The 26,937-nt window shown below is 44.5% G+C and overlaps 1 protein-coding gene across 3 annotated transcripts in view; it reads left to right on the top strand.

Moving 5' to 3' along the window:
- Positions 1-23,589, top strand: part of Metap1d (methionyl aminopeptidase type 1D, mitochondrial) — a 69,098-nt gene extending 45,509 nt beyond the window's left edge. Inside the window, exons 2-10 of one of the 3 annotated variants that reach the window (XM_057755478.1) lie at positions 4,364-4,521; positions 7,034-7,183; positions 8,547-8,695; positions 9,258-9,300; positions 12,752-12,915; positions 20,164-20,261; positions 21,539-21,586; positions 22,469-22,547; positions 22,682-23,585. In XM_057755478.1, the coding sequence (XP_057611461.1) occupies positions 4,364-4,521; positions 7,034-7,183; positions 8,547-8,695; positions 9,258-9,300; positions 12,752-12,915; positions 20,164-20,261; positions 21,539-21,586; positions 22,469-22,547; positions 22,682-22,760 (968 nt within the window). In that variant the 3' untranslated portion in view covers positions 22,761-23,585. Of the gene's footprint in view, positions 1-4,363; positions 4,522-7,033; positions 7,184-8,546; positions 8,696-9,257; positions 9,301-10,393; positions 10,454-12,751; positions 12,916-20,163; positions 20,262-21,538; positions 21,587-22,468; positions 22,548-22,681 lie in introns of those variants that run through there. The other 2 variants (XM_057755479.1, XM_057755480.1) reach the window with 2 other exon arrangements.
- The last annotated feature ends 3,348 nt before the right edge of the window (positions 23,590-26,937 follow it).

The following is a 26,937-nucleotide window of genomic DNA, read 5'->3' as shown; positions in this document are numbered from 1 at the left end:
GAAATGTACTTCCCTTGAAAGCTGGGACCACTGTATTTCCCGGATCTAGGATGTGGAAGCAGTAAACACAGTGTTGAACAAAAGGATAAAGCTGGGTGTCCCACAGATAAATGTTAAAGATGGAAGTGGAGGGAGGGGCGGTCATGTGCGGACCACACCTCTTGTCTTACCTACCTCCTCGCCTCATGGGAGGAAGAGCACCCTTACTCCCCTTAATGCTCAGAATGTGGGGCGCAGACGTTTTGGTGACTCAGATCTATCTGACTTCATTAGCATATGTCTCCCAGTTCCTCTAAGAATTTCCATGGAAAAGATGTCTTCGTTCGAAATGTTAACTGAACACAGGACATATTTTTCAAGATTAAACAAACAAGCAAAACTTCCTTCAAAATTCAGATCATGAAAACGTTGCGGTTTTCGGCCAGGCATGTTTGGGCTTCCAGAGCCCCGGCATACTGTTAGATGGCAGTGTGGTGGTTGCAGCCCTAGGCTTGGAAATGGGGAGCTGACGGGGGCCTGGTTTTTCAGAGTGTGTGTTTCATCTTTAAACAGTGGCGTGAACTGCTGCCTACGTAACAGTCAGTAAGGGCCAATAGGGATAAAATGAACATCTAGCAATATCTAGCAATGAGGGTCATCAATAAGGAGTTGTTAAATCTGAATCACTACATTCTGTTTGCTTGTTTGTTGTTTTGGGACAGGGTCTCTCTATGAATGTAGTCCTGAAACCTGATATGTAGACCAGGCTGACCTCAAACTCACAGAGATCCACCTGCCTCTGCCTCCCGAGTGCTGGGATTAAAGTTATATGCTACCACTTCCCGGCAATGTTTTCCTTTATAAGAGTTGCCATGGTCCCTTTGCTGGCCCTGGGAAAGCTGGCCTTGCCTCTCACTGAACACTACAGCAAGAGAGCTGGCCCCTCCACTCCAGAGAGACAGCCCTACCCCTCACCACAGGTGATGGTGAACTGACTCTGAGGGCATTGACTAGGTCTCCTGAGGTGGGTGACCCCAGTGGTCTGGACTGAGCAGCTCAGCCACCACTCAGGCCTTGGGTTGGTCACCCTAGCATCCACCCATCTAAGGCCTACTGGAGCTCATGAAGAGACTGGTCCTGTGGAACAGTACCAGCAGGATCTCCAAGACTTGGGGCAGCCACGAGACATCCCAGAGCATTTCTGATGAGGATCCAGTTTGATGGTGTGTACCAGAAACAGAGGCCTTGAGCCAGACTAGTGACTCGTGACAATGGTCATTCATTAGTAAAGCTGACAGGACAGAAGGGTCTACTGTGTGACACCCCGAGCGCCCAATACCACCAGGACGAATGGAGAGGGTTGGAGAGGCAGGAAAGAAGGAGAAGGGAAGAGGGTTTTTTGTTTTTGTTTTGTTTTGGGTTTTTGTTAGTTTTGTCCTTGGCTTTGCTTGCTTGCTTGCTTACTGTGTTTTATTTCCTTTTGGGGGGTGCTCCAGGGATAAGGGGAAGATATGGGGGACTGGAAGGTGAGTGGAATAGGGGTACATGATGTGAAACTCCCAAATAATCAATTAAAATAGTTAAATTAAAAAAGTTGTTGTGTTCATGTGTCTTTTCACATACAAACCCTTCACCTGCCTCTGCTTCCCAAGTGCTAGAATTAAAGGTGTGAGCCACCACTGCCTGGCTTACACATGACTTTATGTTGATTTTGGGGGGGTCAAACTCAGGTTTTCATGTTTACCTTCTAGGCTATCATCCCATCTACTCATTAGAAAAAATTAATATCTTAAAAAGTAGGAAAAATAGAGAAACCCTGTCTCAAAAAAAAAAAAAAAAAGTAGGAAAAATATGCCCGTCTGTTTCAAGTCCTTTTAGAGCTGAGTGTGGTGACTTGTCAATATACTTGACCTCTCAGAAGGCTGAGATAGGAAAATACATTGAGCCCCGGAATTCAGAACCATCCTGGTCAACAGACCAGGCCTCATTTCAAAAAAATAAAAATAGCAAACCATTAAAAAAAGAAAATAAATGGTTTTCTGGCCTTTTGTCTGGGATTTGGAATTGTCTACAATAATACTAGGGCCTGGTGTGGCTGGGGATTTTAGCTCTGTGAGGGTGTGAACCTGTCTGTGTACAGGGCCCTGGGTTAGGTCCCCAGCAGTGCAGAAAAGTAAAAACATAGGGAACATATGTTAATATGTGCTCTTCAGCATTATCTATGTAATACACTAGTACACGTGTTACCCAAAACCTCTCTATGTGTCTGATTTAACAGTACTGAGTTCAAGCTGAGAGAAAAACATAACTGAATGAAACGTTGAACGTTGAATCTCATGCCTTTTTTCAATCCGTCAGCAACGCTGACTTGGGGATCCATCCTCCACCAGTCCTCACAGCTGAGATGTGACTCTCTAGGGCCAGCAGTTCCCAAGCACAGAGTGCTTGGGGCTTACTGAGCGCCTGAAAGCCCGCTCCCCTCATCCCATGGAGGAGGGTCCACCGAGAATCTCTGCTTTCCCTCGTGGCTGATTCTCCTGGCCTGGGCAACTCAGAGTGAGAACAGCGGTGACATCAGCAGCGGCTGAGCAGGGCTGAGAGGTAAATAAATGGTTTAGGCTCTGTCACAGCTAATCAACCCTGCCTTAGCTGAGACACAGTCCTGACCAGTTGCAAATAACTCAGGGTAGGTATGGGCACCAAAATCTGAATTTCGCCTTATAAAATACTGTTGCTTCTGATTTTTTTCCCCAACCACTTATAAATGTAAAAACCCATTTTTTGGTGTTAAGCTGTATAAAGACAGGCAGCAGGCCAGATCTGGCCCTTCGGCTGGAGTCTGCCAGCCTGTCTTATAGCTGTGACCTGTGGGGGGTTGTTCTAAACGATTGCTTTTATTGTAATAGTAATGGAAGTCGATTTTTTTTTGAGACGTAGATGGTTTTTAAAAGCTAACAGTATAGAAGAAAATAAAATGAACCAAAGTCTTCCCTCCTCCTGCCCTAATTACACACTCTAGAAATTCCCACTGTTGATGAATATTAATCTTGGCAATGTATAGACGTACACAAGCCTTAAATGTGTAAGCTTCTTTTACCCTAATGGGTTTTCTTTTTTGGACATGATTTTTTAATTTATTCCTTATGAATTTCTTACATGTACACAAAGTATTTTGACCATGCCCACCCCCACCCCCGCCTAACTCACTGTGTGCTTTCCCAGAACGGTACCTTGCGGTCTGCCCATCAGTGCACAGAGACCACTTAGCGCCTTTCACTTTCCTGGGAAGGAGTCCTGTGTCGCTCAGGATGGTGTCAGACTCACTGTGCATCTGAGGATGACTGTGAACTGAGCCTCCCGTCTCTGTGTCCCAAGTCATGAATGCATACTGCCATAGTTAACTTCGTTCTTCTTAATGGTTTCAGAATTTTCTGTTGTGCCAATGGACGCTATTATATATGTAGCCCATCCTCTGTTGATACTTCCCATTTGAAATCAGGCCGCTTCACAATTTTCTACTCAAACAATCCCTAGGTAAAGGTGTGGCTTCATACCTCCACGATTACATATTATCTGTGGGCTATAGTCTGAAGAGATAGCCAGGCGATGGTGGTGCATGCCTTTAATCCCAGCACTTGGGAGGCAGAGGCAGGAGGATCTCAGTGAGTTTGAGGCCAGCCTGGTCTACAAAGCAAGTTCCAGGACAGGCAGGACTGTTACACAGAGAAACCCTGTCCCAAATAAACAAAAACAAACAAGCAAAAAGTCTAAGGAGATAAATTGCTGGCTCAAAAGATGTACTTTTAGTATTTTAATAAATGCCTCTAAATGCCTATGCTTCTTTTCTTTGGTTTCACCGACATTTTTGCTGTTTGGTCCAACTCGAGCCTTCATCGCAGTGAATTTTGGTATAATGCCTGCATGCACAAGAACTTAACACACAGTCGCGATCCTATGCAGGCCAAAAGTGCAGCTGGCAATTTGTCGGTGGCTTTTGAAGGGAAAATGGTTTTAAAGAGTGTAGAGCCGCCAAAGTAGTGCCCTGAATTCTAGGGTTATCTGGACATCGTCACACAAGGTACCAAAGCAGAAATTGTTCTTTTCCATACCTGCTGCAGGGCAGATCTTTCCGTATGTTTATTTCCTATTAGAGTAAAGCTCTCCACCATCAGAAATTTATGTAAACAGTGCCAGTTAGTCAATATGTGTGCTACTGTTGTACCAGAATACTGCTGGCCCTTTTCTCTCTGGGGCTTTCTCTTTTGAGTCAATAAAAAATGAGACTAATGATTTAATAGGTATAGCACCTTCAGGGGCAACACCGTTAATGTCTTTTCTTTCTGTCTGTCTTCTTAACCTGAACTACATCTATTTCTGCTCATAGGTTGTCAGAGAATTTTGTCTTCTCCACTCAATCATCTCTGCTTATACAAGCGGACAGACAGTCAACAAAGAAGAAATTTCTTTTTCTGGAGACAAAGGGATCCCTCCCACAATATAGTTTTGCCGGCTGCAGTTTCTCCTGCACATCCTGTCCCCAAGGTACTGTACTGATGCAGGCTGCTACTCTTTCTGGCGGGCAGAGGTGAACTTAAAACTCGGCTTGTGATTTCAAATTATGACGGAAGACATTTTATTTTAACATCCTGCAGTTCGAGGCTGTCTATTAAAACAAAAATAAAGGTCTGGGCGAACAACCGCTTAGCTTACCTGGAATTTCAACTTTTAATTATGAAAATTTTTATTGTTAGATTTCAATATGTAACTAAAACTGTGTATATAGTTTGTGACTTTTTTTTAGGGAAAATGACTGTAAAATTGGAATGATTCAAGAGAAATTCATGGAAATTAGCATACTGGATGTTTTTAATCCCTTCAACTTTCGGTGTTACTAATCCTACTGTCTTTGAATAAATTTTTTTTAGAGTAAATTAAATAAAAGCCAAAGCATTCTTGATTCTCCCCACCAAAGGTTTCAGTATTGTGGAAAGACTTTGAATCGCTCAGTCTTTGAAAATGCAAAGACGGTGTAAGGCGTCATTTAGGAAGAAGGAAAATAGCTACAAGAGATACAGACTTGTCCCGAACGTCACCTGCTCTCTCCCTCGTACACTCTTTTTCCTTATTGTTAATCACACTGAGCATAGCTCCCGGAGGCGAGTAGTCCATTTTTATAGCAAGGGTTGAGAGACAGAGGAGCTAAAAGTCCTAGCTTGGCTTAGATTTGACCATTGTAGAGAGAGCCAGCATTTGGTACGAGTCATAAAATTGACATTATTTTTCTTCAGTAAAAACAAAAAGAAATCTCTAGGGCCGGGGAGATGGCTCATTCATTAGAGCGTTTGTTCTGTAAACATGAGGGCCTGCACTCATCTCCAGCACCCACAGAAAACCAGGACTGCAACATATGCCTATAATCCCAGATCTGGGGAGGGGAGGCAGAGACAGGTAGAACCCTAGGTTTCACTGGCCAGTCAGTCTAGTCAAGTCAGCAAGCTCCAGATTTAGTGAGAAACTCTGCCTCAAAAAAATCAGGTAGAGAGCAATTAAGGAAGACATCAGATATTATCCTGTGGGCTCCACACCTCTGTAACTATGCATATTCGTATCCATATGAATACATAGTTGTATCATACATGCACACACACACACACACACACCCCTCTAGTTAAAAGAAATGTGTTGTATTATGCATTTTAGCCAGTTTCAGAGACAACCCAGCAGCCCCCAGCCTATAGCTATAACCAAGACAGCTCACAGAGCAGAAATAAGAACATAGGCTTGTTGGGGAGAGACCTGGTAATCTGAGGGAGTTGGTGGGAGTGACTATAGGAGAGGAGAGCCTTCTTCAGGGCTCAGCTTAACAAACCAGGCCATTCTATTACCTGAATAACAAAACCCCTTCCAGCTGGAGAAAAGGCTTAGCGCCTACGTGTTTGCTACACAAGTGTAAGAACTTGAGCTCAGATCCCCTGCACTCACATAAACCCCAGCCGCTGCTGGTGTGTGCTGTAATTCTAGTGCTGACTAGTGGGGATGTGGACACAAGTGGATCCCTGGAGCTTTTGACTTCCTATGAGCTCCAGGTTCAGTGAGAGACCCTGTCTCAAGTGCAAACAGATAAGGGAAAGAAAAAGCCCTTCTGAACAGTGGAATAAGAAAAGATCCTAAGGTCTGACCTGGCGCTCTTCACAAACACAAGAGCCCCAATCTTGCAGAACTTTGAGTATGACTCCCGGTCCAAACTTCTATGTGGCCTTACTGTGTGGTGGTCAGCAGTCTTACGTACTATTACTATAAATAGCTCAGGAAGGGCCCTGCAGACCCTGGGGCAAACAGAAGCTGTGTCTAAGATACTGGTACCTTCCAAAGCCACCAGTGGGTTTCAGTGCTGGAGAAGCAGCCGCAGGAGGCATCAGGCTTGGGTGTTTGACTTTGTGTTAGGCACAGGCTCTTCGTTCTTCTGATAAACGGTGGGAACATTCTAAGTGATTTTATTGTCCTTGGAGAAGACATGAAGGAAATCAGCAGTTTTGTCTAATGCTCAGTTGTCATGTTACCCAGTGTGAGACTGTATGTGGCAGGTCCCATGAACTTAATACCCTTTTACATGAACTCGTTGGGGAGGGCGTTGAGAGCTGTCCTTTGCCTACATTTTAGCATTACCTGAAGAAGATGAGAGTGTTTAATTAAGCATTGTACAGACTGGAAACCTGGCACTTTTTCATCCAGGGACCTTGCGTCTAATGGGCTCGGGTGGAGCAGAGAACAGAAAACTGCTGTTTGTTTTGACCAGAAGTCTACTTCAGCAGAACGCGACTCAAAGCCTGTGAGGTTAACAGCCCGTCCAGAGAAGCATTACCAAGCGATGTTAAGTTCAAAAGGGCAGGGGAAGGAACTGGGGGTAGCCTGGAGGTCTGTTGTGCTGGCTATGGAGGTCGGTGCATCGGCAGGAAGGGCAGAACTCCATGAAGCAGGAGGCTGTGTCCGAAAAAAATGATGCCATTGTCGTGTGCTGGGTTCTGATCTTCGTGTTCAATCCTTTTTCCCGAAGCACATAAAGAAGCCAGACTATGTGACGACAGGCGTTGTGCCCGACTGGGGAGACAGCATAGAAGTTAAGACTGAAGATCAGATCCGAGGGCTCCGTGAGGCTTGTCAGCTGGCCCGGCACATCCTCCTCCTGGCTGGGAAGAGCTTGAAGGTGGTACCAGGCCAGCGTAACTTCCATGCTTCCTCTCCCTTTCTCCTTAACTCCCTCCTTGCTCTCATCTATTAGTAATTTGGTTTTTTAAAGTAAAGCCTTAAGATGGGAAAGGGGTATTTCACTATTTTATGTGTTTGCTCAAGAAATAGTGTAAACTTCTCAATTCAGTTGTAACTGGCAGAGATGCTCTGCTGACTCGGCCCCTCCAAGGTGCTCTGTTGCTGAGGACCTCCGCTGACTCGGCCCCTCCAAGGTGCTCTGTGGCCGAGGACCTCCATGTGTTGAAAGTGTTGGCCCTAACTTGTAGTCTGCCTCTTCTTTTCTTGAATGTTCCTTACAAAGAAAGGGTAGGCCCAATTCGAAAACCACAGCAGCATGGTGACATACATACATACAGATAGATACTGCTACAAGAGTCAATTCTTTTAGATCACCCCAGACATCTTGCTGTCCATAGTTCATAAAGAAGTATAAACGTAGTTTAAAGTGGGACTCAGTGGTGAATTTGCTTACTATGTCTCCTGTGTAATTGACTATTTATTGCGACATAACCAAGGATAAGGTAGATATCAACCAAGACAGGAAATTATTGAGGAAGTAGTTAGCAGCTCCTGAGTAATTTTACTTGGTTGTAGAATTTTATTTGTAGTGTATCTCATGGAGATAGTCTTCATGTGCTTGCGAAACTCAGTTTCTGGAGTTGGGGTACAGCTAAACCGCAGAACACTTGCCTAGTGTAATTGAGGCCCCGGGTTCAATCCCCAGCAGTGCAAAACAGAACAAAGCAAGACCCTTCAATTTCAGTTCTCTTCGTTGGAAAATAGTTGGATATTCTCTAGTATGGGAAGCATTAAAACATACTTATCTGGGCATGAAAGAAATCAAGCTTATAGAGAATAAAATCTCTGTGAAAGGCGTTAGAGACTGAGTTTTTAAAATAACAGTCCATCATCTCCCTGCCGTTGCTGCAAAGCTCGCCCATGCGGTGTTTCAACAAGATAAAAAGGTATAGGTGAAGCTCCTCTAAGCCAGCATTCTGTTCACACACTTATTTGTATGCTTCCCTTAGCCAGAGCTCTGACCCTTGAGGAAGAGGAAGGAACTGTTGAAATCATCAAGCTAACAGGAATCATCATTTAATGACTCGCTGTATTTCCTGATGGTTTATGACACCATCATGTACCCAAATGATCAAGAGAGTTGAGGGTGGTGGCGGGAGTCACGAACAATCACCGCTACACCCCGAATTCATCGTGGCAAATTTATACAGTCTCACCTTGGAGTGCTGTTGTTGCAGACACAGTCAATAAACACAGGAAATGTCTCCAACTGTCGCTGCACACTTTATTTAATATTTCAGGTTGACATGACAACAGAAGAGATTGATGCTCTAGTTCATCGGGAAATCATCAGTCACGATGCCTATCCCTCACCTCTGGGCTATGGACGCTTTCCAAAATCTGTTTGCACCTCTGTAAACAACGTGCTCTGCCATGGCATTCCTGACAGGTATTCATTTTTCAATAATGTATTGTTCCTTTGGAAACTAAGATCCGTAGCACACATTGAAAAATCCCGTGGTTCAGTTGAAACCTATCTGCATACACGCTTCTGAAACTGATTACGATAAAATAAAAATGTTGAGGTGTTTTACTTCTACATGGGTTTAACACCACCATTTGATGTTTCTTAAAGCAGCACCAAGCCACAGAAATATTTGTACATTGCCTATTTCTTTCAACTTACTCAATTTTTACCACATGGTAATGGAGGCAGATTTTATTGACAGCTATTGTTTTGGCTGTTTGCAAACTTAAGGTAATTAGGAAGTCTATCTCTTTAAAGAATCATGAAATCTTAAGGCAGCAATGCTTGCTTCCTGTATTTCTCATAAAGTGTGGCATGATTAACGACAGACAAAGGTCAGATCTGGCTACTCCAGCCGCCCCTGCTCCATGCGGTTTATCACGGCAGCACACTGGGTCTGCAGTAGTGGTCGGTGGGCATTCATTTTCACATTTCTCTTTATTGAGATCTGTCTGTCACCATTTGTTCTCTGTTTATGTTTCAGCCGACCTCTTCAGGATGGGGATATTATCAACATTGATGTCACGGTGAGTAAATCATATAAAAAAAATCACCTTTGATCAACTTCAGAATTGCTGGTAGCAACAGGAAGGAGAGCGACTTGAAAATGTGAACCGCGCCCGCTCGGGGAGCGCTGTTTACTTCCAGCCCCGGACACAAGCAGCTGGCTTCCCTTTTTGTCTTTAACTCCGTGTTTATTCCAAGTCAAGCCAGGCCTGCCTTGGATTTCGGGCTGGAATCAGATGCACTGAGATCAATGTTGGCCTAAGTGAAATGTCAGCCCAATCCTGCTATGTGTCATGTTTTTGAGAAGGTGTAATTGTTATTGATCCACTGTGTGGTTAATGCAGAACACCGCCGCACTGGGCAGCTGCTGAAGCTAGATATGTATGAGATGAGCTAACGTGAAGAAAGCCAGCATTTTTCCTTCACTCTGCCAAGATTGATCTTCCTCTTCCTGCTGATTTTGAGTGGGGCCTGTCATTATCTTACTCTGTCATTAGGGGCTACATTGGCCTGCGTGTCCGTCTATTTGGACAGCAACTCTTTTGCTAGCAGTGTTCCCTAGATTTATTAAAATCCCTGAAGGTAACATTGTGTTCCATCTCTGGCGTAGAGAGGCCTGAGCTCGGAGCACACAAGCAGAGTGGTTTTTCTGTCTGAATTTACGTTTTCACCAAATGGTTGCTGGCCTTTCTTTTTAAATAAGAAGCCTAAGTGATTTAACTTAGGGACTGAAAATTGTTCAAGGGTAACCGTTTCTGATTTCCTTAGCCTCTCGCCATCCTCAGACGTGGATTGTTTGTGCTCATTCATTTCAGATTGTTTGTCGTGGTGCCTTTTGAATTGTAAAAAGGACAAATAAAATCTGCACGGCTCTAACTAATTAATAACTTTTAGATAAATAAAATGTGAGTACCTAGCAGGGACTCTTAGGGATGGGTGCCATTCAAAAAACACATTCTCTATTAGACAGTAAATACTTGTAATAATAGTTATTTCACATCCAGACGGAAAGTCGGGTAGCAGTGGGCATGCGATGGAAATCGGCATCAGTAGATTGTGTTAGATTTTAGCTGTTTAAGTTAATCCAGCCTTGTTTCTTCCGTCTCTGCACAGAAATAGCCAGACAATTCTGGCTCCTGTTACTTCCCGTGTCATTGTGTCTTAGGACGCTTGAGTATCGTTCCACACCTCCTGGTAGGGTCTCTCCCACTCAGAATTGTGTGGGAGGTGGCTTGGTGAAGTGCACCTGACGTCAAGTCTCTCTTGTGAGCCATTTTATCTTGGATTGGACCTGATTTTAGGGTCTCACGTTTATTACCTCACCTAATCACCCACTAATAAAATATTGCTGCTCGAGTGAGATGGGATGTCTCCCATGGTGTTCCCAACATGCCCAGAGGGAACGCATTATTCCTTTCTGGGCTTCCTAAAGGCTTTTAATAAAGAATTTCATTTCTGAAGCTTAAACTATTCCAACAATTCTTAAGCTCACTTGAAACACTTTCTAGTGTCTAGAAATGTAAAGGAGCCTAAGAGACATATTTGTCGGTATCAAAAAATTGTATTTCTTATGAAATATTTTATTAACTGAAGAACTGCATTTCCAGCTCCTATGCTTTTGTCTGGAATACCCATTTTATCTTATGTCTACTATGTACCACAAGAAAATGAGTTGCTTTTTCTCTTGAAAGTTAATTTTTTATGACAATGTGGCGTTCATAGTAGTTGCTCAGTTAACACTTGCTAGATGAAGCCTTAGAACAGTTTGTGGGGACAAACTAGAAGTTGACTGCCCGTCTTTCGAGAGCATCTTCTTCCTGCCACACCTGTGCAAAGCCTTGGTTCAGTCCTCAGGAACACACACAAGCGTTCAGTTCCGTATGCAGTGAGTCCCTTAAATAGTAATTTTAAGAGTTATTAAAAAGTAATAGGGATGATGAAATGGATCAGCAAGCAAAAGCACTGTTGCCAGAATCGACAACCTGAGTTCAATCCCTGGGACCCACGTGGTGGAAGGGGAGAACCGAGTCCTGCAAGTTGTCTTCTGGTCTCCACACACACCACGGCATATGCACACACGTACACACATATACATGTGTACACACAAAATAAATAATTTTAATATATTTTCATTTTAAAGTATTACAAAACAGCAAGTTAAATGAATTTAAACAGTACACTTTTACTTAAAAACACAGTCACAAATTTTCTTGAATAATTACAATTATATTAGCAAATTCTATATTCTTACATATGAAAAATGCTTACATTCTTCTGTAAAGGAATATAAGTGGGCAATAAATTAGAAAACACTACTGTGAGAGCCTTAGGAGGGTCTGCAATTAGAAGCTATCAGTCTATCAGATTGGTTGGGGTATCCTCTGCCAGTAACTTTAACAAGTCGTTTGTGCCTCAATTTCCTGACTTGAAAGCCAGAGATCTCTGTGACGACTTCTCATCTCCTTCTTACTGTCTAAAAGAGCTTCTTCGGTGTGCACCAGAGTACGGGCGTGGCGTTAATTTAGACGGAAGTTGTAAATAAACAGCCTTTCTTGGAAGAGTCTCTGCACTCTACCTTAGGGAAAGGAGAACTATGAAGATAATTAGGATAAATTCATGCAAAATAGTAAATGCCATGTTACATCCAAGGACCAATAGCAACTAGTCTCCCGCCTTCTGCATGTATTCTAGTGTTTGCTAACTATTGATTTTTCATGATGAACCTGATATTGTTCAAGATCACATGGAGCTCCCGAGTCATTGAAGACGGATAGAATTATCTTTCTGTGATTTTACTCCTAAGCTTGCTTTGATACGTTCTAATTCTTTAAAAATCCACATGGAGTGTTTCCTGTTCTCATCGTGCTGTCTGGAGCATTTGATTCAAATTTCATTTCTAGACGTCGAATTTTCCCACCATATTTCATTACTGTACTGAGCCACTTCAGTTCTTAGCGTGAGATTCTACTGCCGGCCGTCACAGCGGCTGACGTGTCTGTCTTACTCTTCCTGTTATTATGTGTCGTTTCTGGGTAGGGAGCTAGTAAATAAAGAGCACGCAGATCCTCATGACACTGAGGACATGTTTTACTATGCTAAATACTTCATTTTCTAAACCTACTGTGGTAATTGCAGGGCAATGTATCTGGTAACTAATTTTTCCAAGCATAGCTTCGCTTTCTCAGAACTAAAATGAGGGATCACAATGCTACAATAGTACCATTAATCACCAAGCTGAAGTAACTGAGCTGGTCATTTGTTCGTTTTTTAGGTTTTGCAGGATCATCGCATGGTTTTAGCTTTTAAATCTCACAATGGTTTTAGTACATCTGTTTTTTCTTTAATATGTGAGCTTGAAACTAACTCTGAGAAGATAATGTATTAACTAAATACATAAACAAACAGTGTATATACTGTAGGCGAATAGGATTCCAGACAAGGACGTACCTTAAAATCTGTGCCTGTGTTTAGGTCTATTACAGTGGCTACCATGGAGACACCTCTGAGACCTTTCTGGTGGGCAATGTGGATGAACGTGGTAAAAAGTTAGTAGAGGTGGCCAGGAGGTGTAGAGATGAAGCAATTGCAGCTTGCAGAACTGGGGCCCCCTTCTCTGTAATTGGAAACACAATCAGGTAAGCCTTGCACTGACAGGTAAAAGGAGGGTTGGCGAACGGTACAAAGGTTATTGGTGGCTTCATAGAAAGTTGATGACATGTTTTATGATTCACAGCCATCATTTCGGTCTGATATCAGTATGTGAACTGCCAGGCTGCAATATTGTTCCCTGGGTTTTTTTTTTTTTTTTTTTTTTTTAATGGTTTAAAAAAGTGAATTTGACCAGGATCAGCAAGGAAACTTAGTGTAGCGGTGAGCAGTATTTACATGGCTGCTTTTGTTTTAGCTTGACCTGCTGGTCTGTGATGTTCCTTTATTCAAGTGTGGAAGCCGCTGCCTAAGAAAGGAGCTGATCGTCCCAGCCCTTAGATGGTGAGAAAGGAGGAAACTCCATTTTATAAAGAAATGAGGGGAAGCATTCCAGTGCTGTCAGGATCAGAAGTGTGAGCTCTCAGCAGCCTGAAAGGCCATTCTGTGTCCCTTTTTATCTGGGCCGTTTTCCCTATAAAACATTGTTTACTTTCCCCAGAGTTTTTCCTGGGCTTGCTTTTTGAGTGTAAGCGTATTTTCTGAACTCGAGGCTTTTCTTTGTGATCTGTTTCCCACTTTCAGAGCGCCCCCCCCCTTTTTTTCTCCTAAATGTTTTGGAGTAGGCATGCAGAATATGTGTTTTCATTTAAAAGTAACACATTTTGTTAAAGATCATCGGCCGGTCCCCTTTAGAGCGCTGTTCTCATTAATATGAGTCTGGGCCTCTGAACACCCCCGTTTGCCCAAAGGATGCAAAGCTCAGCCACCTTGAAAAGATGCTGCCTTTTTCTCTGAGCACGCCTTCAAATACTTTAAGAAAAAAGGCAGTAAAATATCAGTTAAATGTATTTATGGCTTTAAAAATATTGTAACAGTGTCTGAATCAAACTTTAGTAAAATCTCTTTGGGTTATATCTGAGAAGCTTTTATTGAAGACTTTGAACAAAATTGTGTTTTTGACAGTTTTAAATTATAGGCTAACCAGCCTGGGAAAAAAGGATAGTGTCTCTCTGTTCTTTCATAGGAAATGTTGAATCAGACCCCTACTGGGAAAAGAAATTTAATGCATATCTCACTATCTTACTGTCCATGAATATAATAGAAATGAATTCAAAATGCAGTTTTATTTTTGCAAATGGGATGAGTCGATAGATGCACCTCATATTTTTGAACACCTAGGGTTCAACAAATTTACTGGTGGCGCTCTTGCATTTTAACAAAATTTATTCTTCAGTCGAAGGGGGCAGAGAACACTGGATTCTTATTCAGGCATTCTGTGGAGCTCTGCATTCATGGCTGTGTCTAAAGGGCATGTCAGCCTTTGATTCTCTCTGAGAGGTAATTATCCTTTTCCTGTCAGGGAACAACAAATGATAGCTAACTACAGAGGCACATTTGCGGTAGTCACATTCATCAACTGCAGAAAAAAAATTCAATTTAATTGTGCAACACAGCTGCACGCGGGCTTTTGAGCACTCTGTTGTTCTCCTTGTCTCGCTATTCCTCCCTCCAGATCTATTTTTTAAACTTTTTTTTCTGGTTATTTTTTCCCCTTTTTGTCTCTTCTTCCATTTTTACTCTCTGTACTTTCTTGTTAAAGTAATTTTCCTTTGTGGCTCTCATTCTTTTTTCCCCATTGAAGGCTATGAATGTAGAAAATTATCACAATTACTCATATAATTGAGCCTCTTTGTAGCAAGTGCAACTCCAGTAGCCTTTCTCCATCATGAAAATGGTTTCATTATAGGGTTTTTCATATTCCCTGACACCATCTACACAGAGGAACAGGCGTGCAGATGAGATGTACTAGGAACAGGCTAGATCAGTAAGGTCACAGTAGGAATAATTAGCTCTGCTATGGAAAGAGCATCCAGGCCTTTTACTGCTACATAAATGTACTGTCCGTGGCTTTTAGTCGCAAAAAAACTTACTAACAAATGGAGCTCCCGCCTACTACTTTGAAAAAAAGATTTGTATCAACACTACAATTTTCCATCATTAAGACTAATAACACAGAGCCTAGTATACATCAAGGGGAATAAAAAGAAAAATCTCACATTCAAGTGGTGGCTGGGCGCTGACCTTTGTTCCCTCTTTTTGTATACGACTTAACTCTTTACAAAAAAGAGCCACACGCCACACCAACATGCAGGTGAACTCCAGCTAGTACTTGCAAAGCCCAGCGTTCGGTCGGAAAATCTGATAAATCTCTGTGCAGGATAATGCATTTCATTACATATTCACTACATTAATTCCAGCTACGTTAAAAAAAAAAAAAAAGAAGAAGAAGAAGAAGAGTGGAATCCAAAGTGACATTGGATTGTAGCTATCTGGATGCGTAGGTCAGTTTGGGCAGAGTGTGAATTTGCATGAACAGGCTCCTTTGAAAACCAGATCAGCCCCAACAACTGCACACAGAAAACTACGTGAAAAATGAAAGACAATGAACTTTTTCCTCTTACCCTAATGCATTTCATTATTTAAAGAGTTTATGTCTGCCACTGGTGAGGAAACTGGCCCCAAGCCTGACAGATGTTTTGTCCTGGTGCATTAAAGCAGTATTTCAGAGAATCTATTGTTTTGCCTTTTTTTATTCAGGAAAAATATTTAGGGAGTAAATAAACAAATGAGATCCACCTTTGAGCCAAAAAGTACTTGAAATCTTTACGGACCAAAGGCTTACAAACATTTTTTAACTTGGTCTCCTTTCTGCCGTGTCCTCCCTCTTCTGATACACTCTGGACACTCAGCAGCTTGCACTTCTTGTATGCTCCCCCAAACCTTGAGGTCACTACCAGAGAGAGAACTTGAAGTCCTGCTCAGAAGCAAAGAGAATAGGAGGGTGACTCTGAAGAAATGTCAGTTAAAATGATTTCACAAAGATGGTTTTCTCTGTGCCCTTTGGCTTCATGAGCAACACCCAGTGATCTCTAGGCCACGGTGCTATTACACCCGCTCTCTGGCCGCGTTTGCTCTGCGGTGATCTCTGTATGATCCATACGTGTGAGGAGAACACGAATATGCAGCCAGTTGCATCACTAATCTATGACAGTTCACTCAAAAATAATTTAAACTTACAGTTGGAGATGTCATGATGAAACTCTCAATAAATGGTTTTCGAATGTTTAATTCATAAGTATATGTTTTAATATTAATTTAGAACAATACGAAGCAGATTTTTTTTAAAAAAAATAATCTCTTTCTATTAGATTATGCACATTTAAACAATAAGTGGCTCAGGCAAAATAAGTCATTTTGATGTCATCTGTGATGGATTTTCCTTGACAGCTACAGTAAATTACAATTACACTGCGTCTCTCCGCACAGGAAAGTAAGCATTGCAATAAATTATCTTTTATTTCAATCCATCATGCCTGCTTTTCAGAAATAGAGAACCTCAAATAAAAGTTCAGCTCTATTGTAAGAAAAATACAGTAATTTGTGATCCAGCTTGAAACAAAAAATAAAGTGTCCCACTCTATTGGAAAACAGTTGTTGGCTTTCAAAAATATGACTAATTATACTTAAACATTCTTGTCATTAGAGGGGATCCCCGGCTCTGTACATTCCTCCATTCAGAGGCTACAGTCGGGACTGAAAGCCTAGAGAGATTAAAAAGTAAAATTCTGTAATTTCTCAAATCAGCGGCCTTTCGAGGTCCTCCTCTATTCAGGGACGTGGCCCTTTGGAGCTCAGTGTGAAGGGGGTAATCCAGCATTCCCATGTGCCTGCTTACTTCCTTATGTGCTTAAACACGGTACTCCTCTGCCCTCTTGGGGAATGCCGTTTTAGTCACATAAATTACTTTGAAATGTGCTTAAGAAATTGTATTTATTTAGACAAGACGTAAGTAGAGTCTAACTGCTTCATGGGAAGGAATTAAACTGAAGAAAGAGGCCCCGAGAAGCCCCTTACATGAAAGTTCCCTTCCACCTGTGAACTGTTAGCTGAGCCGTGGACACTCGTGATGCAGTGTGGTTGGACAGTAGTTTGGAAGCTGCCTTCACGCAGTCTCTCCGGTATCCCCTCTGAAATTCAGTTATGACTGTGAGGGTCTTGAGACAGGCGCTGTCCTGGCTTAAAGGATTTTTAGCTAGAGAAAGTCAGAGCAGAAGACCTAACACCAGGAGAGTTGTTTTCAATAGATTTCAACAAGAAAAAAAGGTTTCATCTGGGAAATGTTCAGGGCAAGAAAACCCTGGTGCTGGGAGACAGCTGTGGTTCTGCGGTAGACTGATGTCGGAGAGCAAGAACCTCACTCCTCAGCGTCCGCCTGCCCCTCCAGATCTCACCCCCCAACATTGCAGTAAAGAGGTAGATGCACACCCCACCTTCCCAGGCCGCCTCGGGGTGACCAGCGTCTGCTTTCCCAGTGAAGGAGTGGAATCTGATTTGCTAAGTCATTTGGATTGTCTTTACAAAATCAGATTTGAGTCCCACAGCCAGGAGAAGAGTCTGTGCTGTTACATTCCAAAATAGTTGAAAGTGCGTGTTTTCCAGCCGCAATGGAGAACATTAATGGAATTTTATCACACTTAAGTGTACGTTGAAAACTGCACATTCAATAGGGAAATATTCTGAACAGAAGTGCCTCTTTAGCTCCTGGGAGCCAGACGCGTTCTCCAGGCAACTGAGGGAAATTTGTCCAGTTCTTTCCCCTCCCCCAACCGCGAAGTCTTCTAATCCCTGCATACGTGACGCAGATTCTAGAACACTATAGCCGGAAGTTCCATCCGGACCCAGAGAGCAAACTGTGGCAGGAGAAGGCACTCAGATATCTTTAGTTACTTCTTAGTCGTACCGCAGCCTCTTTTATGAAGAGGAATGAGAGGTATGAGGGGGGACCCTGAGGGCCTTTCAGAGTGGCCTTTCTTCTCCTCTCATTGGATATTAAAATGAAGATTACCATTGTACCACACATGTAAGATGGAGCTGCGACCTGCCCGTCACTTGGATCACTGAAGGAAAGAAATTCTTTTTCAAGAAAATACTAGAATATTGAATACTTTTCGAATTATTGGGACTGAACTGACCTAACGTACAGGTGTTGGGAAAACTTGTTTTTAGGTAAACAAACTAACAACCTAGGCTATAGCGGGTCATCTAGCCACCTCTCTTCCAGCCTCTATTTCTGCCCCATCCTCAGTTTTGGTCAGAAGTTGTGTGGAGTAGGAGAAACCCCTTAGGAGAGACGTTATGCCTCCCAGACGAAGCACAAGGACCTACAGTACAGCCTGGACTCTAAAGTGCAGCTTTGGAGAAGAGGCCTTTGGCTTAGCCCTCCCCTTGGCACTTGTTCGCCCCTCTCTACCCTGCTGGTTCAAACCGGGTGTGGTGGCCCATCCCTCTAGTCCCAGCATTTGGATACATAGGCAGGAGAGTGGTGAGTTCAAAGTCATCCCGGCACACAAACCAAGACCTTGTTCAAAATAGAAGGAAGAAACACTTTCCAAAAGTGTGCGTTGACGTGATGGTTTATAAAGACGTTAGCCAAAAAGATGTGTGTGAAACTTTACTAGAATCTGCGAGAAGTGAGATTGAAGCTGGGGGTGGTAGCAAATGCCCTTAATCCCAGTGCTCTGGAAGCAGACAGACAGATCTCTGTGAGTTCGAGGCCAGCCTGGTCTACAGATTGAGTTCCAGGACAGCCAGGACTTTGCTAGACAGAGAAACCCTGTCTCAAAAACCAACCCCTCACCCCTCCCCCTGCAAGAAAGACAAGAAATGAGTTTGAGACTAAAATGTTTGGCTTTGTTAGGGACTGAAGTCGTAGTTCCTTAAATACCTGCCCATCGCAGTGGGAAAGGTTGGAGGCATTGTACCCTTTGCCCACATGAAAATATGATCGTTGGTGGTGTACATTTTTTTTTTATCAGTCTGGCACTCCCCAAAATAACCACGCCCACCTGACCTGAATATCAGACCCTTCCATCCTTGCAGGTAAAGTTTGGATTCTGTATGAAGCTAGGTTCCATTGATAAGGGATAGATAGAGCCCAAAATGTCTGCATTTACTATTAGGGCTAATATTAACTCCTCCTAAATATCATTGTGATTAAAAAAAATTATGAACTTTGCTAATGATGTGTATCTTATGTGGGACCCGAAAATGGTCACCAATTTTGAAAGAAAACGGGCAAAACAGACAGTCTTTTGTGCCTGTTTACAAAGTGGTTAGCACTTCAATTAGATGAGAGTACAGGAAATGATAAGAGTAGAAAGTTATGCTTGGAGATTATGCTTTTCTTTGCTTACTGCCTGAATTAGTATAACTTTTCATAAAGTCATCAAAACCAAGTACGTTTTTTGTGACCTTCTTACAGACGTCTGTGTGTACCTTCCTTATGTGTGTGTGTGTGTGTACCGTCCTTATGTGTGTGTGTACCTTCCTTATGTGTGTACCTTCCCTATGTGTGTGTGTACCTTCCTTATGTGTGTGTACCTTCCTTATGTGTGTGTGTACCTTCCTTATGTATGTGTGTACCTTCCTTATGTGTGTGTATGTGTGTGTACCTTCCTTATGTGTGTGTGTACCTTCCTTATGTGTGTGTACCTTCCTTATGTGTGTGTGTACCTTCCTTATGTGTATGTATTTTCCTTATGTGTGTGTACCTTCCTTATGTGTGTGTATGTGTGTGTACCTTCCTTATGTGTGTGTACCTTCTTTATGTGTGTGTGTACCTTCCTTATGTGTGTGTACCTTCCTTATGTGTGTGTGTACCTTCCTTGTGTGTGTGTACCTTCATTATGTGTGTGTGTGTACCTTCCTTATGTGTGTGTGTACCTTCATTATGTGTGTGTGTGTACCTTCCTTATGTGTGTGATCAGTCTACATTTGTATGCATGCATGTTTACTTCTTGCCTAAAAATAACCTTTATTAAATGTACTGATGTGGATAACTCAAACGGATCTCATATGTATACCTTCTGTCTTATGTCCAAAAGGAGCTGTTGACACTAAAATTATTCCAGAATAAAGGAGACATTCATGCTATCATCATACTAGAAATAGAACTGATTTTTTTATCAATTAAATTTTTTCATGTATTTTGCATCCCCGACTGCAGTTCCCCCACCCTCCTCTCCTCCTCTTTTCCTCCCCTGCTTCCCCTCTCCCCCCTCATCCACAGAACTGATTTTTTTCTTTCTCAGAGACTATTTTAAGTGATTTTATTTTTCATCTTAATATGCACTAAAACATTTGACTAAATCAGATGTCTTTTGGTTATTTTAAAGCCGCATAACTCATCAGCATGGACTGCAAGTCTGCCCGCATTTTGTGGGACATGGGATAGGATCATACTTCCATGGACATCCAGAAATTTGGCATCATGGTAAGAGTTATTTATTTATTGAATGACATCAGTATTTCTCCAAGTTCTTTTTGCTTTGAATCCACATTGTTACCACCACCCCCACCCCCGCCCCCGCCACCATCTTGGGAGTGTGAGGTTATCTACTTCATTTTAACCAGGAAGTTACTGTGCTGGAGGGTCACAGGTCAGCACATTTCCCAAATGAAGTCCATTTTGGCTTTGGTCCTCTCCCGAAGGCTGCATGGCTGGCAGGCCTGAGGGATGTTTGTCTAGAAAAAGTTGCTGCAAACAAAACCCCACTGCACTGCATCCTGGCAGCGTGCACACGTGACTGTTTTCTGTTATCCTTCTCCCCCACCCTTCCCTAACCGCTGACTGTTGTGGTTAAACTTCCTTACATCCTACACAGTGCTGACAGCTGATGCATTTAGCAGCATGTACTCTTTCGTGTTTTCTGGATTATGCCCACCCTGGTGTTCCTTCCTCAGAATCCAGTTCTCCCCCATCTGGGTGTGCACCCTACAGAGAGAAGGCAGCAACCGCCAGGAGGGTTGGGAGGACTTGGGTTAAGCAGCTGCCTGGAGGAGAGTCCCGAGGGGGTGCACATTTGAACAAGGGCTAAGAGAAAGTTAGTCCTGAGTATGTGGCCTTGGGTACTTGAGACAGGACAAGTCCCTGGGAGAAATGACTGGAAACCACCCTGGGATCCATGGAGGCCCAGCAGAACAGTGCCCCTCTGAACCAAAGAGCCCCACCTGAGGCAGCTCAGAAGAGGTCCCCGTCAGCATGGAAAAATCCTGTCTTCCCATGCCCCACCATTGCCAATGCATGCAGATGTTTGGGGATAGAGCTCTCTCCTGCTCCATCCTCCATGCCAGGTGTTGGCCTTTAGCATCTTTCTCCCAAGACTTATTTTGGCCTTAGGGAGACCAGGGGGCATAGCATCAGGTGGTATGGGGAACAGCAGACATGAAGAAGAGAAGGAATGTACTGGTATCTGAACACCCTAGCTGTCCGGACCCGGCCAACTGTGAAGAGTGGGCGGAGTCTGAGAACACAGATACCACAAAGAGTGAGACACCCCCCCACCCCCCTCACCCTCACCCCCCCACCCCGCTCCTGCAAGCCCTGTGAAGCCCTGTGTTTAACCCCGGGGGCTCAACCAGGGTTCTAGAACCCTCTCTACCCTTTCCAAAAGCAAAATGGCCAAGTGTTTTAATGGAGCCCAGCTCCCCCCTTGTGTTTCTTTCTCTCCGTGGTTCCTTTTCTCATACCTCCCTGTGTTTGTTTTGCAGCAAATGACAATGACCTGCCCATGGAGGAGGGCATGGCTTTCACCATAGGTAAATGCTGGTCTCCTCTTCGGAGAGCTGGGGCCCCTGGACGGAAAACTGGCCTTTGCCTAGACTTGAAGTCCTGCAAAGGCCTAATGAAGCTAATCAGCATAATGAAATAATTTGGATGCATAGTAAATGTGATTAAATAATATCCTCTAGCCCCGGCTTCCTAAATCAGATACTTACCGACACATTTAGGAGGCTGCAGCCATCCAACCTCTAATTCCGTTACCGGCATAATGTGCTGTTTGTTTTTTTGTTTTGTTTTTTCATTAACACCCAGTAACTAGAGACGATTAAGTCCCTCGCTCTCTGTCAGCAAGTGGCATGTGCTCTGTGGCAGCCCATTCCTGGCGGATGGCGTGATTGGTGTCACCACCAAATTCCAATCACCTAGGGCCATCAAGGCCTCCTAGCTCTGACTGTAGGGCTTAATGGAGAAGCAATTAGGGTGAAATAAGAAAATTGTTATTTGCTGATTAATGAACATTTTGAGCGTGTTTTTAAAATTCAAATATTTTAAAAATCTGACTGGTATTTATAAGAGGGACTGGTGTTTGGGTGGTTATTATCCACAGGGTCCTAATTAAGGCTTGATTAAAATGCCCTTCTTTCTCTAAAAAAACTATGAACCAGGCAACTTCATACATTTTTTTTTTAAAAAAAAAATGCTGTTGCATTTCCTCTTCCCACTGTTCAGTTTGTAGTGTACTATGTAAGCAGCACCGATTGTCAGCCCTTGCGGGATGACAACAAGAGGTGTGGGTGAAACTCTCAGGGGGAGGGAGAGCGACCTTATCCTCTCTCTCTCTCTCTCTCTCTCTCTCTCTCTCTCTCATCACAGACCGGAAACAATACCTACTATGCTAAATGTTTTCTCTCTTACAGAGCCAATCATCACTGAGGGGTCCCCAGAATTTAAAGTCCTGGAGGATGAGTGGACTGTGGTCTCACTAGACAACCAAAGGTGTTTGCCCCCCCCCCCCCCCGTTACCTTTGAACTGCTGGGCTAGGGAGGTTGCTCAGCTGCACCCAGAACTGCTAGTGCACACCGTATCCTGGCTGCTGACTGCTCCCCCCCCCCCCCCCCGTGTGTTTCAGGTCCGCGCAGTTTGAGCACACAGTCCTCATCACAGCAAGAGGTGTGGAGATCCTGACCAAACTGCCCCAAGAAGCCTAAGACTCTTCCAGCAAGGCCACCGAGGCCCCGTGCCTGTCTTCTTAAGGAGAGACCTTTAAAAACTGAGGAGCCAGCCACAGGCCACATAGGAGTCTGCAGTGTCTCAGAGAAAAATACAGTGTGGACAGGACTTTGGGGACTCAGGTCTCCGGCCCACAAGGGCCTCTGGAGAACCACCTTCCTGGGCAAGTGGTTTGCCTGTCCATGATTCTAATTCTGGTTTCACTTGGTTTCACTGAAATCCATTCCAGATTCTAACCAAGTTAAAAAACAAAACAAAACCACCACCACCAACAACAAAAAACCTCTTAGCTCCATTGTGTTCACTCTCCACATGGGACAGTTACAAAGGGGTGGGGTAGGTGCTTAGTTTTGGAATCTCCAAACTTTTAACATGCATACAGGAAAAAAAAAAAAAAAAACAGAACCTGTTATCTGAAAATTTGTCTTTTCCCCTTGTGGGTCTTAAATTAGCTAAGCCTGGCGGCACCTGCTTCCACCCCTACCCAGTTTCTCTTCACCAAGGTTTGGCCTAGAGAAGATGAGCCAGGAAGCATTGGCTGCAAATGTTTTCTTGGCTGTGGACCATAGTGTAGCCTCTCTGAAGACTACGGACCCCTGAGCCTCTCCATCAGCAACCAGCCACGCTTGATCCCCTCCCTGCCTGAGACCACCCCCACCCTAGATCATTTGTTTTGCTAAAAGTTTGAGCTGCAACCCCATAGAGCCCAACTAGTCCTTAAACTGTCCTTCCCCTGGCTACCAGCCTGGGACAGGTACCCTCCCTGGGCTATACAAGTCAGGTATTCCTGAGACCTCCCTGAGAGAGGAGACACCAGACACATTTCAGGCAAGGCCCTAGCTGGCCTGCTCTGGAGCTGTCAGCGTTAACTATGAATCTGTGTGCCTGCAGCACCTACCTGCTGCTTCCGGAGCAGAAGTCCATTCCCGCCCAGAGCACTCGGCTTTCCCTTGTCCTGGGATCTGTTCACACCTAGCTCCAGGGTGGGTCAAGCTGAGCTTTACAGGAAGCCAGTCCCCTCTGGGCATGTTAGAGCACTGTCTAGAGAGGCCCAGACCATCAGTGGCCCTGCTAACTCTAGTTTGTGTTCCTGTGGATGGCAGAGTGGCCACAGTCTAAATAGAGCTTGGGCTGTCAGAGAGCCAAGGACATGCTTCTGTTTGCCAGGATAGATGGCATCAGAGGTACCCATAGGGAGTTAGCTTGTCTCTCAGACACCCAGAGCCATGGACAAGGAGATGGGATACTGAGGACCAGCCCTTGGAAAAGTGGTAAATCCCAGCTCCTCTCCAAACTTGGGAGCCTCTCCATGGTCCCCAACCCTCCAGATCAGTTTATCTACATCTAGCGATTACAGTTGTTTGTGGAGGGGATTCTAAATCTAATCTGTGTGAGAATAAGAAGGAATGAGGATTTGTAAGATCAACTGGCAAACTTTGGAGGTGTTCTGGAATTAGCCAGGCAGAGGCTGGAGCTGTGGCCATGGACAATTCACATTCCCCAGAGAGGACCAGGGCCCAGCTGGCCTTAGGAGCTATTTGCCAGAGAATGACTTCACTCCTTCCCTAGAGCAATCAGATTAGCTTGTAGTGTCTTTATCTGCAGATCAGTTTACTCCTGGTCCCCCTAAGGATAGTTTTATTAGGGCCACAGGATTTTACCAACCACTGGGGCAATTATTGCAGGTGGAGGTATTTATGGGGACGGTATATAATCTGATTTGGTAATCTAGCCTACCCTGCTAAACTCTGCAGCTCTGTAGGAGACAAACTTGAGTTAAAGGAATTTTGTGTAAACAGTCTTTTGAAGTTGAGATTAGGAGGTGGGTTTTTAAAAAAGAGCGGCATCTTGTCCACTTCCACATTAGTTAGCCAGCTGAACTGACCCTACACCTAACCCTTAACCACAGGGATTCCAGCCAGGAGTAAACTGGCTACTGGGTCCCGAAGTGATTCCATTGAGTTCTGCTTCCCGTCTGGAACCTTCAGAACCTATGTGAGGATCTAACTTCCTTTCATACTTGAGCAGGAAAAGGTCTAGGCCTTTTAGAACAGGTGTTGCCTTAGAGTTAGGACAGTTGGAGGAATGCATTCTGGGCTCACAAAGTAGAGATATGATCTCCTTTGGTGAAGCTAGGTGAGGCGTGTGCACTCTTCCAGAGGCCTGGCTCAGCTTCTCCCTAGACTTGCTTCTTCCTCGGATTAGGAAGTAACTCTGAGTGTGCGTCCTCACAATTCAGTTTTAAATTATACCAGTCTCTGAAACCCTATCGAGCCAGTCGGTCGTTTATTCCCAGAAGCCACCCTGGTCTCCTGCTCCACTAAGTGGAAAGACATCATCTTGGAGTAGTCCTGCGGTCGCTCGCCGGTTCCCCAACCCAGCAAGTCTCTGGGATAAACTGGCCCTAGGCAGTCCATCGGATCGTTGCACTAAATTCCAAGAGACGATAGTCCAGTTTTCCCCAGTCCCAACCTCAACCCCGGCACACACCGCAGCGATCACTTACGTGGGCAAGGCCCGCAAGGCGAAGAGATCTCTGGTTCAGACGGCATCCAAGCGGCTCCATCAGGCGCCCAGGACCGCAGTTCACACCCCAAAACAGGCGCTAAGAAGGAGCAATTAAAATCACGAATACGACAGGAAAATAAGGGCGCGCCTAGTGGCTCCGGAGTTGTGGTGGAGTCATTAGTTGGTTGTTGCTACAAAGCCTCATCGTGGGTTCGGTGATTAAGGAAAAAAAGTCTTTTAGGCGTTGATAAACCCTTTATTGGTTTACAGAATTTGGACGGTCAGCGCTCTCTCTCTCTCTCTCTCTCTCTCTCTCTCTCTCTCTCTCTCTCTCTCTCTCTCTCTCTCTCTCTCTCTCTCTCTTTTCTCTTGCTTCAACCACCATGCTGCATGAAATATTTTTGCCCTCAGCTTCATGCCCTTAAACCAAAAAGGAATTCCCGAAGGCAGGAGCCGCTGCTGAAGAAGTTAGAGAGATAGAGTAAGAGAGAGGGAGAGAGGGAGGGAGGGAGGGAGAGAGAGAGAACCCCCTGTACTCATATCTGTAACATCACCGATGTAATTTGTTTTGAATGTTCATTTTTATTGGTGTTCCCCTCTGCCAAAATGTGCTTGATTACAGAAGTCTGTCCTGTGATCACTGCGCTCTCCAGATAGGGGAAGGTGCCGCGGCGAAGGTTCAGCTCAGGCCAGATCAAATCCCGGGCTGTTTAACGCTGAAAGGCTGCATGTTGCTATTAGTGTTAAATATATGGCTAATTATGCGTATGAAAATTAAACATCAGTGTTATGCTAATGGGGCGCCTTCAGCTGCGGATCTGAGCACTTGAGACTACCATTTAATCAAATGAATCAGTAACTAATACATGTGCACGTGTGAACTTTCACAAGATCGTTTCCCGTCCCCCGTCACACCGCTAAATTATGAAAGAAATAATTATCAACACTTTCTAATTACCTAACAAAGTAATTTGGAATTCATCGTGGGGCTGGCGGGATTGGGAACCAACAGTCCCTAGCAACCAGCGTAGTTTGCGCCACGCCGCGCCGCGCGGGGTGGCTGTTTGGTAGTAGTGGTGGGTGGGGGCGAGAGGGTCTTTTGTGCACTTTTCAATACGGAGGTAGACAGCGCCTTGGCAGCTTTTGCCTGCACCAGCGCCCCTCGACGCACCCCCGGCCTGGAGGCGCCAGCTTTGGCCACTGGAGGTGAGAGAGAAAGACTGGGCGACAAAGAGGGGTATGTCTATACATAAATATTTGAGCCTACCACAGATCTGGATTTGCTGAGGGTTTCGGTGTCGTCCCCCCCTAGGACTCCCAAACCCCAAGTAGTCTGGTCAGACCCCAGGAGGTTAGAAAATGACCACCTGGCGGGCGTTCGACGCTCCAGCCTCCAGGAGCCCTCAGGTCCCCGGACTTCACGCTGCGCTGCGGCCTCCGGGCGAGTGAGCCCGGGGCGCACGGCTCAGGGGGAGTGGAGAGGGGAGGGGGAGGCAGGAAGGTTGGGAGGGAAAGGAGGGGGGAGGCGGTGCGGCCGCCTTTCCTGGGAGGAGAAGCGCGGGTTCCTGGCTCTCCACGCGCACTGCTTTCTTTGATCAGACCAGTGCAGCCTGGAACCGGAGTGGCCAGCCGGGCCTGGAGAGATGC

The sequence above is a fragment of the Chionomys nivalis genome, chromosome 22, assembly GCF_950005125.1.
Source record: "Chionomys nivalis chromosome 22, mChiNiv1.1, whole genome shotgun sequence".
In the NCBI taxonomy this organism is placed as follows: Eukaryota; Metazoa; Chordata; class Mammalia; order Rodentia; family Cricetidae; genus Chionomys; species Chionomys nivalis.
This window is presented reverse-complemented; position numbering and strand designations above follow the sequence as displayed.